Here is a 20,614-nt window from a genome sequence, read left to right as displayed (position 1 = left end):
AATATAGCAAAGATATTAATGAAGGTGGAACAATTTGTAATTTACATTAAGAGTAGTGTGTTGTAATTGTAACAGTTATCTTTAAATGGCCCACAATAATTACTTGTTCATTTTTATTTTAAAGGTGGATTAGCTCAAGTATCTCTTCAAAAAGAGACTGTACTTTATAAAAAAGGCTTTTGTGAGTCACTGGTCATTTACGTAAATTATTCCTCAAAAATGTTCCATCCATAAACATTGGTGCTTTTGATGGTAACTGAAGTCTGAATACTATTGTGTTTCTATTTTCCATTAAATATATAGATGTTAACAGATTTACAGCGCAGTAAATAACCCTTCATTCAGGCTGGTGCATTCAACTGCTCAAGCTGACCTCATCATGACCCCGCAGGCTAATGGATGCAGGACTCCATAGCAACTTGGCATAATTTTTTGCTCACTTGAATACCGAGCCTAACATTTTGGAAAAGCGGCACTTTTTGTTGTTTGTTTACCAATTGGCACTGGGCTACTCGCTTTGTCTTGGGGGGTTGCGCCGGGTTTTCCTTTTGTCGTCATCGTCGTTGGGCTGGATTTGTGACGGCCATTTTCTTGCGTCACACCTCAGGGTGCCCCTGGTGAGCGTGGTCCCCCTGGCGCAGCTGGTCCCAAGGGCTCCAACGGTGATCCTGGTCGCCCTGGTGAAGCTGGCCTCCCTGGAGCTCGCGTAAGTGTCCCACAGAGTCACCCAAACCCAGTTTGTTTTGTTTAACCAGGTGAAAATTAAAGAGACTTTGCACAGCCCCATTTTCAAGAGTGACCTTGTGTCACCGGAATGATCTAGGCAGAATAATGCAATAAATGATAGCGACTCCATCACACTGACCGTATAAATGTTAGCCAGGGATGAGATGAATCATAAATGTGCCACTTCTAAATGTTCACGGATACAAATCAAAAACAGTACTGACAGAAACTATGATGGTGTACCACCGTACAATCTGGAATTTGTGAATACACCGGTCTTATGCTCACCAGCTGAGACTGTCGAAACATCAACATGTTTAATATGCTACTTTTTCTCGTCCGCCCTATTGACAAAAAGTAAAAAAAACTTTATTTACAACCATTTTAGTGAGGACATTTCTAACTTCATCTGTAATGCCCCATCATTGTGGACCGCAGCTTTGGCTGGATACACCTCTGATAAAGAGCTTCATAGCTCAATGGATTCTTCCAGCTTCAGTTACATCCATATGTACAGATATAAAATTTGCATTTCTACTGATTGGTTTTAAATTTTCACTGCATTTAATAGCAGCATTTCTTCTACAATGTTACTTACACAGTCTGGCTGCTCTCTATTGTACATGTTACATCAGAAGTACTTCTCAATGTATGCCATTTTTTGGGAATATTGTTTAGCAAGAATGTCAAAGTTTTGTCTTGCTGTGCGTATGTTGACAGATAATTATCACACACGTTTGTCTTGCAGGGTCTTACTGGCAGCCCTGGAAGCCCTGGGTCTGAAGGAAAGCCTGGTCCTCAGGTCAGTACAATGCAATGCACCCATGTCTCATTTCAGAAACGTATCGTTTGTCATGAAGCGTAGACTCTTGATATATTTTTAGAATTCATAAATGATTCGCATTAAACTTTACTCATGAGCGTGCGTTACTCCTCTACTGGTTGAATTTGCACATCAATATCCATCCGGAGATCTGGAGGGCAGTAAAGGGAGGATAATGGTCTGGGGAGGCTTACGCTCATCAAGCCCCAAAGTACCAAAATTGGGCCAAAATAATGAAACCCATTTCAGGCCTCGCTTGTCCGATGCCTCCCAACTTGCGTAGTAACGTGCACCTGCTTATCTCAATTTGTTGACCAAAGGTTTTGCTAGAGCACCAGTGTGGATGCAATGCAAATGGCTGGGAGCGTTATAGACAGTGATGCTCACCGAGACGTTTCTTGACGTGAGATGTGTGACTTGCCTTGCCCAGGGTCCCCCTGGTGAAGATGGGCGGCCTGGGCCCCCAGGTCCCCAGGGAGCTCGTGGACAACCCGGCGTCATGGGCTTCCCTGGACCCAAGGGTGCATCTGTAAGCACTCCTCCTCCTTGAGATCTTTCCTGTTCACGTGTTCACTTGGCCTCGGAGATGTTTAAATACAGTAATCTATTTAAAATAAAAAAATATATATATAATGAATATATAATTTCATTTGTTCAAGCAAGCATGAGAATTACAACTTCGCTAGAGTGGATCTTAATTTTAGAACTTTCGTGACTGCAGGAATTATTATTTGTTTCTTTCGGTTAAGTCACGTCTAAAGATAAAATAATAAATTAAATTAAATAATAGAATACGACGTTTCGATTGCAACGCAATCAATCATCATCAGGTATAATGAAATAGCGACATAAAATCTAACCAGAAAACTATAGACAGACAAATTAGCAGACAGATATCACCAAGATACATAGCGAGAGCAACACAGGTAACACTTCGCTAGAGTGGCCCTATATTGGGATGTTTGGCCATTTACATTCGTTAGTGTTTGGCACGTGAAAGGAAATTGGCAAGAAACCACGTTACAAGCTCCGTACAGACAACTGCCATCTCCTGGCCTTGTTATCTCACAACCCATTCCTACAATGCCTGGTATTCCCAGGTATTCTCACAACCAAGCGTATACCTGCAAAGCTTCCATGTTTTAACAAGTTCAGTTACAATTCAAGACAAGTTGGTGATGTAGTATAGTTTATATACTGTGTGAGCTAAACTAAATGGAAACACATAAATTACACCTCTGCTTTATTTAACCAAAATGTTGTTATCCAGGAAACAGACAATGGTATCTCGAGGTTTTCTATGAGCATAAATGCAACAGATCCTTTAACGAGCAGTACATTGCCCATGTGCTGATACCATAACAAGTTTAAATATTTGGCCATCCTATATTTGCATGTGTGTGTGAAGTTAATGCCACATTGTTTTCATCGTGAAAATACACACAAGCAAAAAAATATCGACTAGAACTATCCAGCACATGAATCCACAGCCTATCGTTGGGCCCTTTTTAAGTGACATTATTTGTATGGTATGGGATTTTTAAAGTGCTGAATACATTCGGATATGATTTATTTACCATGAGCTTAAGAATACATAAACCTAGCCAGTTCTTAACCTGTTATAATTCGACACCTCCGATTAGCTACGTACAGTGCTAAATAATTTCAACAAACAATACATAATTGCATGGCATGTCAGGTACACTTTCGAGTGTTGTTTTTCCACAGTATGTAACATGCCTGCTGTCTTTGTGCAGGGAGAGCCTGGCAAGCCTGGCGAGAAGGGCATCCCTGGAGCCGCTGGCCTGAGGGTAAGCAGCAATGGCAGAGCCTTCACAAGGCGTCTCAATATTCACATTCAGGATTTTGTTTGTTGTTATTGTCTTTGTTGCAATGGAGATGTAACCTTCAACTTCCGCCTACCTGTACGCTAGGGTCTGCCTGGCAAAGATGGAGAGACCGGCCCATCCGGACCACCTGGCCCAGCCGTGAGTACACTTGCAGTGCTTGACACGATAATAATTATTCACACCAGCAAGGAAAATGTTATACCTTCTTTAATAGAAAAAAAAAACTATGTTAAAAGGTCATCATAGTTAATATGCTTAATGCAACCACACCTTACCATCGCTTCCTGCTGCTAAAGGTGTCTAGAAATACATTGAAAATGTAAATATTATTATTTGAATCATCGATCACGCATAGACAATGATGTATAGTTTTGGTAGCAAAAACACTGAAGCATACACAGAAATACAGCACAAGCATTGTTCTTATCTGCTCTCAAAATGTGTCTATTGTACAATGCTGGACCAATAGAGCACCTGCTGTAAGTATGAATGGTTACACTCTGCAGTATAGTGAGCATGCATTACAGAACGAAGGCCTTGATTTTGTGGAATCAGTCGGCGTCTCGTTCCCAGTATGTGGGGTAATGGTGTCCTCGTTGTTCACGACTTGCAGGGCGCTGTTGGCGAGAGAGGAGAGCAAGGTCCCCCAGGTCCCTCTGGCTTCCAGGTAAAACATATTTTTTTAAATGTTCTTAATTTACATTTTACACGCATGGCACATTACAATAATAAACATACAGTCCGGTGATACAGTTCGTACGCGTTCTTATTCACACATCTCAGGATTGGCCGTAACAATTCTACTCTTAATCAAAACATACCTTATGTACCCACATTTTGTTCAACGCCATTTTGTGACCAATGAACCTACGTGCAAACCTGTGCGCTCTTATTCAATGCGCATCGGGTTGCTGCCGAGGGAAAATGCACACGCATGCACGGGTTTCCATTTCTAATGTGAGTTGTTTTGTCATGTTTAGTTGCAGGGAAATGAAACTAATAATCTCTGTCTCACTGTGTAGGGTCTGCCTGGGCCTCCCGGTCCCCCTGGTGAGGGTGGCAAGCCTGGTGACCAGGTACGGTTTCTTCAACCAACATCATTCTTTAGGCCGGGGAAGTCAAACATACCGCTCATGGGCCAGACGAAGATTTCTATTATGCATGGCCACGGGGGTAATTTCATGGGTCCCCATGGGAGTATTTCATGGGTCCCAAGAGACAGTTGTGTACCAGTGGGTATGTGTACCGACTTTCGGTTTGCCCTACAGCATGGAAGTGTTGTGCTGTGATCCACATTTCGGTGTCACCCAAGCTGGGTACAGACTTGTTCCTGTGTGAGCCAGGATGAGCGCTGCCATTCTTGTAGTGTGACGATGGCGGGTAGTGGATGTGTTGTGGTGTGACCTGCGGTGGGTATGGACATGTTGTGGTAGACTCGGGGTGGGTGTTCATGTCCACTAGTCAGGCTGCACATTGTGCTATTGCTCTGGTTTCTATTTGACTTGAGGAGGCCACCTGCCAACTTTCAGGGTTGGCTGACGTGGCTAAGAGTCACATTATATTAACATCCTTTCATACAAATGTATGGTATATGGAATACATTTATTTTTGTTATGAATTACCATAACATTTGGATATTATAGGCTGACATTTTTTCAAGGCATGTAAATGGGTGAATATTATGTTTAAACGTTGAAGAACTATTTTTATCCCATGGAAAACGAAAAGGCTGTGGAATATTTACTACACGCCTATCAAATATATATTTGTAGGTGTATTGCTCCAACGTTCTTCAAATGTTGTTCTTTAACGTTATATTAATGCTTCGTGCCATCTGTGTTTTTGTCTCTCCACAGGGTGTTCCCGGAGAGGCTGGGCAGCCTGGACAGGCCGGCCCCAGAGTAAGTCCTCGCCCCTCATGTGCGCAACGCCACGCGAGGCTTTGCTCATGACATTGCCAGTGATGGTTGTCTTCATCCTAAGATGTGTGCGTGTGAAATAGTAGCTGATGTGAGCTCTGCGTGGCGGCTTCACTTCACAGGGAGAGCGTGGCTTCCCTGGTGAGCGCGGCGCTTCTGGGCCTCAGGGACTCCAGGGAAGCCGTGGACTTCCTGGCACTCCTGGCTCTGATGGCCCCAAGGTGGGCACAGCAAACACACACGCACAGCGGCAGCGTGGCGAGTGTGACTCCGTCCACAGCAGCACAGCTCAGACTCCCATTGGGTTGTAATTGCTCGATGAGCTCACATATCGAAACATTACACGTTCATCTCATAAGTGGTAAAAAAAAATTACCTGCAGAATAAAACAAAACAAATAGACAACAAAAACACAGCAAAGTAAGCAACAATCAGTTAAATAACAGTGTGCTACTTCTCCACAGGCTTGCAAAGTTACTAGATGAAAGCCTTTGTCTGAAATGTTACATTATTATACATGCTTAATTTGTGAGGCAGTGCTTGTTAACAATCGGAGCCAGTGAATTACCTTCAGCTGGTGCCTCCACGTCACCGCCAAACCAGCCCCCGAAGTTTGTATTCGGAAGTTTTGACCCGTGGGTTGCTGTTGCGTTCTGTTGTGATTCCACAGGGCGCCACCGGTCCTTCAGGCCCATCTGGGGCTCAGGGACCACCTGGCCTGCAGGGCATGCCTGGGGAGCGCGGCACAGCTGGTGCTTCTGGTCCCAAGGGAGACAGAGTGAGACTGCCAGCGCCTACACTCGATGGCTCTGCCACTGACGACTAACCCGAGAGATGAACAAACACATTATTCTGGTCTTAGGCCAAGTTTCTTAGCTAACGTGTTAATTGAGCATGACCATGTGCTTCTGGATCTATTTCTATTATGGTAGGCGTCACGAACATCTTATTTTGCATCTCCGTGCCATGATTGCAACTCCGATTAGCACGGTTGGCGACGTACGGTGCAAAAGAAGTTCAACATACATACATTGATCAACACTACGTAATGCAAATATACACATTATTTTAGATGAAGATGATTTTAATATAGACAGCAGTGTATGGCATGTATAACATAGGTTGTGTGTACGTATTCTGCATATAGGCCCCCAAAATACTATGTACGTATACGCTGATGAAAAGAAAACGGCACTTTTTGTGATGGCACACACTGGGATATGATCTGTCTTTGCTGTATACACCTGCCAACCGTCCCATGCCTCGTTTCTGTGTGCCAGTGGTTACGGTTTCATATCTCCATCATGCGCCACCATTGCTCACGTTCCAGTAAACATGCAGCGTTGTTCCATGCTTACTGGGATGCAGCTGTTACAGCTCAGGGTACATTCTATATAACTGAGAGTGTGCACCAGTTAATTTTGCATGTATGATGCGTTTGCCTGGGTGTTACGATTCACTGCATAAATGCATTCTGGATAAGTTATAGATTTAAAATGTTTGTCCATGTGTCATAACGTATTTGCAATGTATCTGTCAAACGACACTCTAGATGCCCTTGCGATGGAGACGTTCCATCTCAAGGGATTATCCAAGATGACATTTATTTTTAAATAGGACCACATTACTAACAACCTGTGTGACCTTTGCCTCACAGGGTGATGCCGGAGAGAAAGGACCGGAAGGTGCTCCTGGGAAGGATGGTTCACGAGTAAGTCATTATTTAAAACTGGAAACGTGTTTAAAAATCATGATTACTCTGTTTACGTTACATGTGTGGAATCACGGTGTAATGTTTAGTCTAGTGTTATAATAATGTAAAATAATGCACTATATATTAATGAGGTTTTTAAGTGTATAGTATTATACCCTAGCAATAATTGTATGATAGTGATCATAAACAGCAAATTATGTATCGCAAGCAAGATTTTCACTTACGACATGGGACACGTTTACAGAGGCGCTGTCACGCTGTAAGGTTTCCGTGTGCAGTGCTGCCTGGCTCAATCCGTGCTTCAGGTCTGACTCTAACGCTTCTCCGTTTCACTTGCAGGGCTTGACTGGTCCCATCGGTCCTCCCGGCCCATCAGGCAGTGCTGGTGACAAGGTAAAGAATAATTTTCCTTCATGCACACGCTTTTTGATTTTTGGGCCAACTCCTTTCACAGCTCAAAACAAATGTTATTTAAATCTTGACCTTGTGTTTAAATTAATCTACAAACTTAACTTCAAATACCTTTTTCACGAACCAATTTGTAGCAAGGTGTTATCGTCTGAAGCACCTAAGTAATTGTTGTTGTTTCTGTATTTGATGTTCCATACATTTATCTGCCATACCCTTTACCATCGAGCTGCACAATTGCAATGTGCATCATCTCTGTAGTCCCTGTGTTTGTTATGTAGAGGTAACATGTCCATAAATCATTAAATTAGCATAAAATGATTAATAAATACACAAAACATCCCGCTTTCTCACACTGCATCCGCCTGAGTGCATTGTGTGGACAGTGGAGCCTCCTGGTGGTCAGTGTTCACCCAACATCATCAACAACCTTCCATACACCATCGTCCATCTAAACATCGTCCACCAATGATTGTCCATCTATCATCCACCCAACATCATTGACTAATGATTGTCCACCTAACATAATCCTTCAATGATTGTCCATATGAAATCATCCATCAATGACTTTCCGTCCAACATCCGTCAAAAAATTGTTCACTGGTGATTGTCCATCTCACGCCATTCATCAATGATTGTCCACTTAATGTCGTCCACTGATGAGTGTGTCCATCTAATGTTGCCCTCTGCTGTTGTGTTTCAGGGTGAAGCTGGTCCTCCTGGGCCTAGTGGCCCTGCTGGCACCCGTGGGTCTCCTGTACGTGAGCTTGTTGCCCTCCGCCCCGCTCCTTTCACACACTGCTCTTGTCGTTGTTAATCGTCGCAGTTAACCGTCGATAGGTTTGCGTCGTTGCAAAGCAGATTAAAGCGGTAGACTCTGAAGATTTCAAATCAGTTTGCATGCACAGGTTGAGAAAAGAATGTAACTTGTGTAACATAAAAAAAAAATAACTCCCTCTTCGCAGCATAACTTCGTTGGCGTGTATTGGTGATGCAAGATTAATGGCCAACCAGGATTGTTCGAGCATGATCGGTCAAGGAGCGGCGGCCAGGTGTCTGCTGTGAGGAGTGTGTCTCTGGGTGGGAACTCAGGTGTGTGTTGTTGTGTGTGCTCCAGGGCGAGCGTGGAGAGACCGGTCCTCCCGGCCCTGCTGGATTCGCTGGCCCTCCTGTAAGTGTCGTCTCCTGTTACGCGCACACTCCTGCCCGCTTACGCCACTGCCCAGTAAACCACGCTAAGCCATCTACAGCCACTATGTGCTGCTTGTATAGCACCACTGGATCATTATTATTAACCTAACAGCAGTGGTACGGGTGCTCTGCACCTCGCACAATAATGCTAATTTGAATATATGTAGGATATAAGCAGAGGAAATAAAAAAATAGTTAAATATCAATGAAACAAACCAGGATATTTACACGTACTTTATCCTCTGGACATATGCAGTATGTAATGTTGTTATGGCTGGGATGATTCGTCGATTAAGTCAATCAAACGACTTAAAATAATAATAATCGACTAATTTATTTTCGTGGTCGATATTTAAGGCCCCTTTAAAAATGGCAGCCACCCCAACCTGTCTCCCGAAGGCAGGAAACCCTCGACAAACCACGCCCCACGTGACGTGTATGCTTATGCTGATGAAATCACCAAGCACCGCCCATTACCTCTCATGCAATGGTTCACATGGGTACAGTGGCAAGACTTTGGCCCAACTCTGATTGCGTAATCCGATTAGCCGAGTTATCAATATCGCCATGCAACCAAAACATATGATCATTTATCACTTGCTCACTTACAGACCTGCCTACTGAACACGAGCTCACTTGCCCACTCGCTAGATCATTCACTGGCTCACCCATCACTGGCTCACTCACTCATGCACTAACTCATATATCACTCACTGGTTCATTCATTTGTCAACATACCCACCCGCCCGCCCACTCAACCACACGCCCACCCACTCAAGCGCCCTCCCACCCACTCACTCAAGCCATCCACACACCCAAATCGGCCCACACACCCACCGACCCACAAACTCAGTGACCCACCCACACACTCGTCCACCCACTGACCTGCTCATTCACTCACCCACCCACTAACAGTTCAGTAGACTTACAAATGTATTGTTCAGTCATATTTTGAAGTATCATCTTCATGATCCAAATGCAGCATGCAACATGATACATTAGTTATTATCAAGATGTATTAAACATATTTATGAGTGTGCATATTTTAATAGTATGCTCTTAAGGCATCCTACTATCCCTTGTACACACGCATATTTATGCCAATTTAAAAACGTAATTTGGTGTATACTGTGGCTGTGTTTAAGGTTCAGGTATGGACATGGCTGGGTGGAAATTTGGAATTATGTCTTGGATTCTTGATTCCTGGTCTTCTATGAGGGCCCCCACATGTAGTCACAAGAGAGGCCACGTATCCCCTCTTCCCTCTCCACAGCAGCAGCAGCAGAGCCTCAGTGCGCCTCCCCATTCCCACACGTAGACTCTCCTCCTGTGCCATCGCCACGACCCCAGGAGCCAGGAGTGAGAGCTCTTCCTGCTGCCGGTGTGTGTCTGCTCTGAGACCTCTCTCCCCCGGCTGCTGTCTTCCTCTAGGGTTCAGATGGACAACCCGGTGCCAAAGGAGAGCAGGGAGAGTCGGGTCAAAAGGGAGATGCCGGTGCCCCTGGTCCTCAGGGTCCTGCGGGCTCCCCCGGTCCCCAGGTAACCTCATCCTTGCCAGCGCCACCACTCCTCGAATCACAACTAAGCAGTGCAGAGATGCACACACGAGTTCACTGTTTTATTGTTTGGATAACTTGTACTGGACACAATAGACTCCCATTAGGCTCGTAATAATTTGCTTCATTCCAATCAGTCTAACTGGTAATTATTAAAATGGGTGAATTAAAGATATAAAGACGTGGCCTTAACGCCTTTCAATGTTGACATATTGACATGGGTAAAGTATTGTAATACAAACAGCTTGAAATTAAGAGAGTGCCACCGATCACATTCCGTTATAAATGGCCGTGTGTTTATCTTACCTGCCGATTCAAGTGATGGTTAATCACTCGGTCTTGTGTTGCTGTTATTTCAGGGTCCCAATGGCGTTCCTGGTCCAAAAGGTGCACGTGGCGCACAAGGTCCATCTGTAAGTGCCACTGAAGGATGTGATCTGCAATGTGCATGAGACACTCACCTGACAGGCTACATGTTTCTGACATGCTATGTGTATGGAATGTGAGCGTTCTCTTGTCTACACGTGTGTGTATGTTTCCTCCATATACTATGGTTTGGTCATGCAATTAGTCAAACATCTCAAAAGCAGGACCTTTCTGAACAACTCATTCAAAGACTTTGTAACCGTCTCTGAACTATTAGGTTCAGGTTGTTTTAAGTGTGTAAACAAAGTCAGTTATTTATTTGCAGCGTGCATATTTCTGACAATTATCTTCCAGCCAATACAGCAAAAGCAACATCATTGTAGTTGGCATTAGCTAACTCAAGCGTACCATAATTGATATAAACCAATGAATATATTTCGTGTGTGCACTCACACCAGTGAAGTTCACGAAGAAAATAGTTAAGCAATTCAGACCGTCATCTTGGCTACATCCGACCGAGGTCATTATTTACTCGCAGATGCACGCGTGCACCAGTTGCACACGAGTACGTTTTGGTTTGCTTTTCCTCGGTGTTTATTAATGAATGTAATTTCTCCGTTCCATCCCCCAAGGGTGCTACTGGATTCCCTGGAGCTGCTGGCAGAGTAGGCCCACCCGGCCCTAACGTGAGTAACACTCTTCGGCAAAATACTTGGCGATGAGGAGCGTGGGTAGCAAAGTTTGCGGTGAAAATCCACAGAGTACAATCATAATTTTTTTTAAATAGCGCCCTTTACACTGGGGTGTCTCAGATCGCTTCGCATGCGATGCACGACTTACATCACATCTAACCTTAAACAGTTGGAACAGTACTATCAGTGGCAACTGTCTCTGTGAAGCACATATTCCACTCGGCACCGGGCCTGCAAGCGGGCATTAGTCTACCAGTAGGAGGCGATAATTGCTGCAATGTGTAATCTCAATTGAGTAATTTGCATGCACCCACCACCTTATTTGTGGCCAAAATGTTGATGTCATTAGCTCAAGAGAGAGTAAGATATGGCAATTGAGAATTATGAAATAGAAAAATAAGGGACTTCATATTGCCACTACCAATGCACAACCGGACTAACATTGTAATGATTAATGTAAGGATTAGCAGTTACAAATGTGTTCTACGTTTATTCACTATTCATGTTTTAAATATATCTCAACCCAATGGCAGATCCAAGAAAGGGGTGGATGGGGTGGATTCCCCCCGCCCCCTCCCACCACCTTGAGACCCCCAAAAATTGGTATTGATATTTGCCAGAGGAAATAGTGTAGGTTAAATGTTTTCTATATTAACGTAGGGCACTATTAACAAAAAAGCTTTAAATATCAGGACAGCTCTCCCATTGGGAGGTTTTAGATCCGCCACTGTTTGAACTGCACGTGATAATGCGTTGTTGTATAACCGACCTTTGTTCTGAATACATAGCACGAGGCGAGCACCCTGCGCGGTTGTCCCATCTCTCTGCTCCGTGGGTGACTGTGCCCTGTGTTCGTGCACTGTGCTCAGGGCAACCCTGGTCCCCCTGGCCCACCTGGCCCAGGAGGCAAAGACGGACCCAAGGGAATCCGTGGAGACTCTGGCCCTGCTGGCCGCCCTGGCGAGCCTGGACTGCAGGGAGCCTCTGGGCCTCCTGGCGAGAAGGGCGAGCCCGGCGAGGATGGGCCCTCTGTAAGTGCCCAGAATGCAGAATCGCAAGAATCAGAATATTCCTTTACGCTGGAGGAATCCGATGAGTTATGAAGCTCTTATTGACAGATGTCCAATGCAGACCCTACGCGCACGCTTGTGTCCGTACGTACCTCACGTGCAGCCTGTGTACCTGCCTCCAGCACAAGCATATTTGTCTATACACTCTAGCAGCTGTATTCTGTACAGGTTTGCTGTGCGTTTATTGTTCTGGTCTGTCAAGGCTACAGACATGGTGCCAAAGTCATAACTTTTAATTGATTACCTTAGGTAAAGGCTGTAGTGTATATTTTTCTAGGTTAAACAGTACCATTAATTTTACACTTTAAACAAATATCCCTGACACTGATTGTTTATGTGATGCTCGTCACCAAGCCAGCAGAGCTGAAAAATAACAAAACGATGTCCTGTGCAGTGGGGTGAATCCTGCTTGCTATGTGGCAAGGGTTACATTAAACTACGAAAGGATGATGTCATGATGTACATACACAGCTCTTTTGTCATTTCACTGTTTGGATGATAACCTCCCCATGGCGTGTGGTTCACGGGGGTTATTTGAACACACTTTACCACACTGATCAGTGTGGGTTGGTGAAGATCGGAAACATAGATTAGGGAGTTTGGGAAGTACAGTACAACAATTTGATGTTGTACTATACTTGTACTAATGCCCACCACATAGCCCAGCAGTGGTCCGCAGCATGGTGTTTACCCAACCAAGCACTTAACCGGGCTCATCCCTGCTTAGTTTCCGTGATCTGATGAGATTGGGGCATTCTGGATGATTTGGTCAGAGGCACAATGGAAGCACATTGGTAAGGGGTACGGGACGTTCTTTACTGTGTGACGTATGCTTTGGAGATACATGACTTTTATTATTTTATTATTTCCATTCTTCGTGACTTTACCGAAAGAACCAAGAAGATACATGACTTGTGATGTGATGTTGTTGTTGTTGCCGTGCAGGGCCCTGAAGGTCCCCCAGGCCCCATGGGTCTCGCAGGCCAGCGTGGTATTGTTGGTTTGCCCGGCCAGCGTGGTGAGAGGGGCTTCTCCGGCCTCCCTGGCCCATCTGTGAGTATCACCACCCCTCCATTGCCAACACCAGCATGTCACAAGCACACCGAACATACACACACAATTCTCATTCTGAACATGTCAGACATGATACTACACATTATATATTAGAATTATGGATACCACTTACATCCATTAGCTACAAAAGTTGATTATATTCAAGGATAATGACTGATTTTTTTTGGGGCCTAGGTGATACAAAAAAGCCTATTACAACTTTTACTCCACTGTTTACCGCGTAATTGTGCGATGTCGTAGCCATGTTCATGCGACTTAACCTTACATATTGACATGGAGAACATCTCACCTGTGGCCCCTTGTGTCTGCTTCTCTTCACTAGGGCGAGCCTGGTAAGCAAGGGTCCCCTGGGCCATCTGGAGAACGAGGGCCCCCTGGCCCTAATGGCCCACCTGGCCTGTCTGGCCCCCCTGGCGAGCAGGGACGTGATGTAAGTGATGGCTGACGAACGTGACACTGTCGCACACAAGTTCAAGGGCTTGGTTTTTGTTTTGTCCATGCGTAATAGCGAACTGCCTATATCTCTTGATGTTTATATGTTTTATGTTCTCGTAGGGCAATCCTGGCTCTGATGGTCCTCCCGGCCGTGATGGGTCTTCTGGACAGAAGGTGAGCACAAAGCAACTTGGTTTGTATAGGGACAGAACTAAAGCATATTGTCACCTTAACTCTAATTGTGTAACATTATCTTTACAATGATACGTATGCTGTGGTTCAGTTCTATTTAGTAGCAAACAGGAGTATTATTATTCCAGGAAACTGGTACCAGACTTTGTCTGCTTTCTATTAGCTTTGGCACAGGACAAATTGAGTTATTGAAGATGTCGTATTTGCATTCAGCACACCTCAAACCCTCCTGGTACAAACATACTGAAGCCTAAGATTAAAAACACGACAACAAAAAATACCTCCAAAAGTGGGACCTCAATGAATTTGATCTTCTTTAAGATTTTAAAATCTGATAACATATTTGGCTTTGACGCCTCTCAAAATCTCCAAATAGGGTGGCCGTGTGGCTCAGAGGTCAGAGCGCTGAGCTGGTACCGCTGGAATCCTGGGTACAATCTCAACCCTGTCAGTCATGTGACTGCACCAAAACGTCTATTACATTTGGATGTTTACTTAATTTGGCCAAATTCAAGCTCCGATACTTATTAGTGCCATATTTCAGCTTTCTGGCCCTGTTAGAACATTGTAAAAATGTACAGTGTTTACGATCTCATGAACGGCTATATATTAGATGAACCTAATAATGCTTTACGGTTTTGCACAAAGTTAATAAATAATTACGTTAACAACTTGATGTATGTTGGCACAACAAAGGGGAAATTGACATGACTTTGTAAGAATAATTGCAAGACAAAGTAGCATAGGCTACAGTGAAACTTTGTGATGAGTGTAATCATTATATTGAGGATTCTACATATTATTTGGATACATATTTAGTAAAATATGGTTTATCAAACCAAAATTATGACATTAATGACAAAAACTTTCTTTGAACGCATATGAAGCTTAACAATTGGCATGACTGACATTTAAGAAAGTCTAGTGAGGCATTGAGTGAAGCCATTGTTATTCAAGTGATTTCCTATTTGCCATGTCTCCTGTGAGGCATTTCCTGTAGTTAATTTCCATTGGTTGTCATAATCATGGATTGTTTCTTATAAGCAATGAAACATATTTTGGATAGTCTTCATCCAGCAGTGGATTGATAGTGACTGATAATGATGTGACAAAAAGAATGCGACTGTTCAAACAAAAAGTTGTATGTCGATTTTACACAAGCCATTGGCGTTATTCATATTTTACAGATAGATAGAAACAAGCTCATGTTAGTGACTGAGATGTTTGCATGTATTATGTCCACGTGGAAGAGGCGAAAGGGTCTTTCGCTCGGGGATACCGCTCCAGCGTGTCAGGCGTGGTGAGCGCTAACGCGAGGCCGTGTGTCACCATGCAGGGTGAGCGTGGAGAGAATGGCTCGCCAGGACAGCCAGGTGCGCCCGGTGCCCCAGGAGCCCCCGGACCAGTTGGGCCTACCGGCAAGAACGGCGAGAGGGGAGAGTCGGTGAGCATGGCCACTGTGTAGGCCTCAGTACTTAGACGGATTGTGTGTGTAACCATGGTAGCCGTCACTACTGGCGATCCTGTGTACACGAGTGGACTCATGCGTTGTGCAACGTTACAAACATTTGGCGAGTCTATAAAATTGTTTGGGCAAAAATTTCGTACGATTTTAAAGCCAGTGAAATACAATTTTTATTTATGAAAGTGTCTAAATGCAACTGCATCGCAAGAATATACGCACAACAGTGAAACATGTTCGGCATGGGAAAAGGGTATTTATATAGTTTACATACAGTTTGAAAAATGAGAAATTCAGTCATATGCGGAACAGAATATACAAGTTTTTAGTCTGGGCTTGAAGGGACAGTGCATGAAGGGGAGTAGAGATGAGAGGTGAGAGGTAGGCAGGGATCAATCTATGGATGATCATTAAGATGGTGAGTGTAAACTTGTAGTTGATCTGGGACTAGAATGGGAGCCAGCAGAGGGATTGAAGTATTGGGGTGATGTGATCATCTGGTGTTTGTAAGGGATTTGAGGAGGCCATAGAGTTGAGACCTGCAGAGTTATTTCTATTGAACTTTAGCTATGCCACTCGAAGCTATGCTACACAAGAAAATCAATACAATCTTCATTAATTGTGTAATATAAATTTGCAATATTGTTGTACTTATATGAAAGGTTTATCATATCATTATATATATGTTAATTTATTCGTGATATGCCACATCAGTGGCAATGTATATGGACGTATTTTGTAGAGGATTAAACGATTGTGGCCCTTGTGTGATGTGTGCTTCTTCTAGGGTCCTCAAGGCCCAATAGGTCCCCCTGGCCCAGCTGGGGCTCGTGGTCTGCCTGTAAGTGTTTCCTTCGCTTGTGCCGGCACTTAAACATATTCATCCACACACATATTTACACGTGACACATATTTGTCGTCGTGAATGGAGTAACCTTGAATTATTATTACACTGTAGACTTGATTGCACTGTCGTTTGGTTGACAGGGCCCACAAGGTCCTCGTGGTGACAAGGGTGAGAACGGCGAGCACGGTGAGAGGGGCATGAAGGGACACAGAGGCTTCACCGGTCTCCAGGGTCTGCCTGGTCCCCCGGTAAGTCGTTATGCACATGAAATTAAATACACTGTCATTAAGTTAAAAAAATGGCAAATACAAACTGGCAAATTACTGTGTGTGTGTGTGGACAGCGACACTGATCCTGCATCAAAAATGAACATTAGCCATGCAGTGTCAACATTTGCATGAATCCCGTGTCATGAAAGTGACCCTAAACTTTAAGAACATTTAATGAAAGGATGTTGACCCGAGATATCTACCAACGTATTTTTTTAAATGCTTCCACATATATTTGTAGCAAAACGTTATTGTGATGCATATGTAACTGCTGTTTTACATTGTGACAATGTTATCACTAGTATCCATGCAGTTAAAAGACAGTCGTTTGTGTAAGTTGTTACTGTTATTACAGTATAGATGACTGCAATGGAGTTCTTGTGAGCACACATTGCTTTTCATTAGCCACAAAATATGTGTACACAACGAGAAGATATTTGTAATATTGACTTTGTACAGTTTAGTTTTGGTTATGTATTTGCTGAGGACTGGCTTGGTATTGATGTGCCATCATCGTGTCTCCCACAGGGTTCATCTGGTGACCAAGGTGCTGCTGGTTCCCTGGGCCCTGCTGGTCCTCGGGTGAGTCCATGTCCTGTGCTCGAGTATATTGTTCCAGACACTGAATGTAAATAGTCAGTGGTGCTTTATTGACTCTGAAATCCATTCACTTTTAATGCCATTTACTAAATGTTAATTTGTTGTTATCCTGTGCATACATCTTTCGGTAGCCTCAGTTTTTACATTCGATATTTTGTTTCCGACACTTGCTTACCTTGTTGTGTTACAGTAGCACTGCTATAGGAAGGTGGAGTTGACAATATGAATTGGTAAAATGAGCAGCCAGGTAAAGTCTCTTGTTCTGTTCACAGGGTACTCCTGGCCCCACTGGGCCTCCAGGCAAGGATGGCTCTAATGGTCTCCCCGGCCCCATCGGTCCCCCTGGCCCACGCGGTCGCACTGGTGAAACCGGCCCTGCTGTAAGTCAGAGTTTTGTGGTGTTTTTATATGTCTGCTTTCACACTCAATGAAAGCATTTTGAAGAGCTAAAGCGTCATTTTTTGTTCGTCTTTTCTACCTGCTATTTAAAGAAGCAGACAGCTCAGTCGTTAACATATTTGCCACTGATGCAAATTACACCCGTTTAAATCTACCAACGACATGCTACTACAGCTGAGCGTTACTGAAGTGGCTATCGGACATAAAGGTGATAAAATAAAATAAAAAAAGTCCATGCTGATTGGGCGATTTAATGACATGTACTTGCTAAACATTGAATATGATCTCAGCTGCTGAAGTCAGAATTACAATTCTTCCACAAAAAAGGCTGCACGTTCGTGTGCATGAGATCATAATACATGCAAGAAGTGTAAGGCTTGAATTATTACAACAAAAGCCACGGTGTTATGTGGTTGAATTAAGTATACATGTTCCATGTGAACTTGCACGAAATACCCTCTGTTGAACACTTTACATCTTCTTTGTAGTAATATTATGATTGAACTGGCTTTGTGCTCTAGGGTCCATCTGGTCCCGCCGGCCTCCCAGGTCCTCCTGGTCCACCTGGCCCTGGGATGGATATGTCTGGCATGTCCATGATGGGATCCCAGGAGAAGGCTCCGGATCCAATGCGATTCTACCGTGGCGATCAGGCCTCAGCTGATCTGAGGCAGCACGACGCTGAAGTTGATGCCACTCTCAAGTCGCTCACCAACCAGATTGACAGCATCCGCAGCCCCGAGGGCTCTCGCAAGAACCCAGCACGCACTTGCCGGGACCTGAAGCTCTGCCACCCCGAGTGGAAGAGTGGTGAGTGGGTCTACTCGTTGCAACACTCACAGTTTGCATTGAATATTCCACGTTCGTCGGAAAAAAAGGTAGAAGACAAAAGTCTTAAAAGTGGATCATTTCTATTCACGGGGTGACTTAAGTTCAGAGAGAGAGGAAAGCAACATTTTTTTTTAGATACAGACTTTCTACAATAATTACCGCAGGGAGAGATTACTTTTACTGTACTGCCCAGTACATTGTTGGCACCCTTTACCTTTGCATTGGAAGTCATCCGTTCGCACTTTAGGCCTGTGGGCCTTTGCTCAGTAGCCATGGCCTTAAAACATATCTATTTACATATGTAAATAAATGGATTACCATTAACTTGGAGTACAACAGTTTGAATGTGATCAGGGCAACTGTACCTGATGTTGTCTTAATTACCATTGAAACAAAAAATCCCACTCCTCTATGATTACTCTAATCTCTCCCTCTTATCTGAGAAAATATTACCACTGTTTATATATGTGGACATTTCTTATTTTCTTCTCAACACAGTTAATCATTATTTCTGCAAATTCTGTCTCCAATTGACACGATTTGAATCACCAGACAGAGTATGTATGTTAAACGTAGTAGTAGTCAAATCCAGATATCCTGTTCATATTCAGAGATTCCAAGCACCCCCTGCGATAAAACCTTCACAGTCAATGCTATGGCTGGTGGAATCGGCTGAAGCATTGTTGTCCTTCTGACTAGTATAGTTGGCTAAAGAAGTTCAACATAAATACATACAATCAAAGCTTCTGGAACCTAGGTTAGCTAAGAAATCATCTTCTCGCATCTCAACATTGTGAACATTTTATTTTACGCTAATGTTCCTACAAAATAAAAATTGACGTCTAATGTTCCGTGTATTCTTTTCCAGGTGACTACTTCATCGATCCCAACCAGGGCTGCACTCTGGATGCCATCAAGGTGTTCTGTAACATGGAGTCGGGCGAGACCTGCGTCTATGCCAGCCCACAGAACGTTCCACGCAAGAGCTGGTGGACCAACAAGAGCAAGGACCGCAAGCACATCTGGTTCGGAGAGACCATGAACAGCGGTTCACAAGTACGTCCATGCCTATGAAATGGTCTCGCTCAAACATCGATGCGTAATCCCTCACAACGTCGGTTTCAGAGCATGGTTTGCCTTCCGTAAACATTTCAGGCACAATGTATGAATGGTAAAATAAATAATTAGGTTATTTTCATTATGTGACTGTAAAAAGTCATAATGGAGGCAACATAAATCATTACAGATTGTCTTTCTCGGTAATTTATAGCGTTAGAACTCGGTGTGGCATTTTATATGAAAAGCTTTCCCAGGACTAAAATAACACAATTAGCAATCAGAATGTGATCTACACCTGGAATATATACAACTTGCTCACGTACCTGATTGACATTTTATTTCTACAATATATAAACATTCCTATATTATAACTGTATATAGACCAATCACGCTGCTGTAGTTTGGTCTAGATATTTGTTTAGGAATAAAAATTCGGGAAATGCTCAAACAATACTCAGCATTTGCAACATAAACTAACGATATGGTCCGCGGGACTTTGGTGTGCACAGTGGAGGTTGTTTACTAACCTTGGCGTTTGTTCTCATCTGCACAGTTCAACTACGGCGATGACAGCCTGCCACCAAACACAGCGGCCATCCAGATGACCTTCCTGCGCCTGCTGTCCACCGAGGCTTCTCAGAACATCACGTACCACTGCAAAAACAGCATTGCCTACATGGACGAACAGGCCGGCAATCTTAAGAAGGCGCTTCTGCTCCAGGGCTCCAACGACATCGAGATCCGCGCCGAGGGCAATTCTCGCTTTACCTACAATGTGCTGGAGGATGGATGCACGGTAAGGGGCCCTTCATCACACACGCTTGTGGCACCTGCTGTTAATCTGTGTTATAAAGTACAGGATTTTATTTTAGACATTCCCACATTATGCCTTCAGTTATATAAAGAGATATGGATCACAAATAGGGTCACCCTTAAAGCATCTTAATCGGTAAAAGATGATAGTCACATAAAGGAACAAGGACACGTGATTATGAACATGAATATCTGAAAGTAGCAAGTGAAAAACAAGAATGATATATTTTTAAAACAAAATATTGCCAGCCTTTGAAAGGGTAACAACAGGCAGAAAAAGCAAGTAATGGAATAAAAGACCATGGATGAAATACATGT

At 43.7% G+C, this 20,614-nt stretch overlaps 1 protein-coding gene across 1 annotated transcript in view; it reads left to right on the top strand.

Moving 5' to 3' along the window:
* Nucleotides 1–20,614, top strand: part of LOC144940691 (uncharacterized) — a 48,948-nt gene that overhangs the window by 26,645 nt on the left and 1,689 nt on the right. Inside the window, exons 25-53 of the mRNA XM_078867011.1 lie at nt 608–706; nt 1,475–1,528; nt 1,980–2,078; nt 3,307–3,360; nt 3,484–3,537; nt 4,013–4,066; nt 4,422–4,475; nt 5,256–5,300; nt 5,441–5,539; nt 5,989–6,096; nt 6,976–7,029; nt 7,372–7,425; nt 8,144–8,197; nt 8,558–8,611; nt 10,063–10,170; nt 10,547–10,600; nt 11,186–11,239; nt 12,115–12,276; nt 13,261–13,368; nt 13,712–13,819; nt 13,945–13,998; nt 15,353–15,460; nt 16,266–16,319; nt 16,466–16,573; nt 17,123–17,176; nt 17,467–17,574; nt 18,115–18,403; nt 19,293–19,480; nt 20,037–20,279. Of these exons, the coding sequence (XP_078723137.1) occupies nt 608–706; nt 1,475–1,528; nt 1,980–2,078; nt 3,307–3,360; nt 3,484–3,537; nt 4,013–4,066; nt 4,422–4,475; nt 5,256–5,300; nt 5,441–5,539; nt 5,989–6,096; nt 6,976–7,029; nt 7,372–7,425; nt 8,144–8,197; nt 8,558–8,611; nt 10,063–10,170; nt 10,547–10,600; nt 11,186–11,239; nt 12,115–12,276; nt 13,261–13,368; nt 13,712–13,819; nt 13,945–13,998; nt 15,353–15,460; nt 16,266–16,319; nt 16,466–16,573; nt 17,123–17,176; nt 17,467–17,574; nt 18,115–18,403; nt 19,293–19,480; nt 20,037–20,279 (2,736 nt within the window). The remainder of the gene's footprint in view (nt 1–607; nt 707–1,474; nt 1,529–1,979; nt 2,079–3,306; nt 3,361–3,483; nt 3,538–4,012; nt 4,067–4,421; nt 4,476–5,255; nt 5,301–5,440; nt 5,540–5,988; nt 6,097–6,975; nt 7,030–7,371; nt 7,426–8,143; nt 8,198–8,557; nt 8,612–10,062; nt 10,171–10,546; nt 10,601–11,185; nt 11,240–12,114; nt 12,277–13,260; nt 13,369–13,711; nt 13,820–13,944; nt 13,999–15,352; nt 15,461–16,265; nt 16,320–16,465; nt 16,574–17,122; nt 17,177–17,466; nt 17,575–18,114; nt 18,404–19,292; nt 19,481–20,036; nt 20,280–20,614) is intronic.

Source organism: Lampetra fluviatilis, chromosome 2 (assembly GCF_964198595.1).
Source record: "Lampetra fluviatilis chromosome 2, kcLamFluv1.1, whole genome shotgun sequence".
Taxonomy (NCBI): Eukaryota; Metazoa; Chordata; class Hyperoartia; order Petromyzontiformes; family Petromyzontidae; genus Lampetra; species Lampetra fluviatilis.
This window is presented reverse-complemented; position numbering and strand designations above follow the sequence as displayed.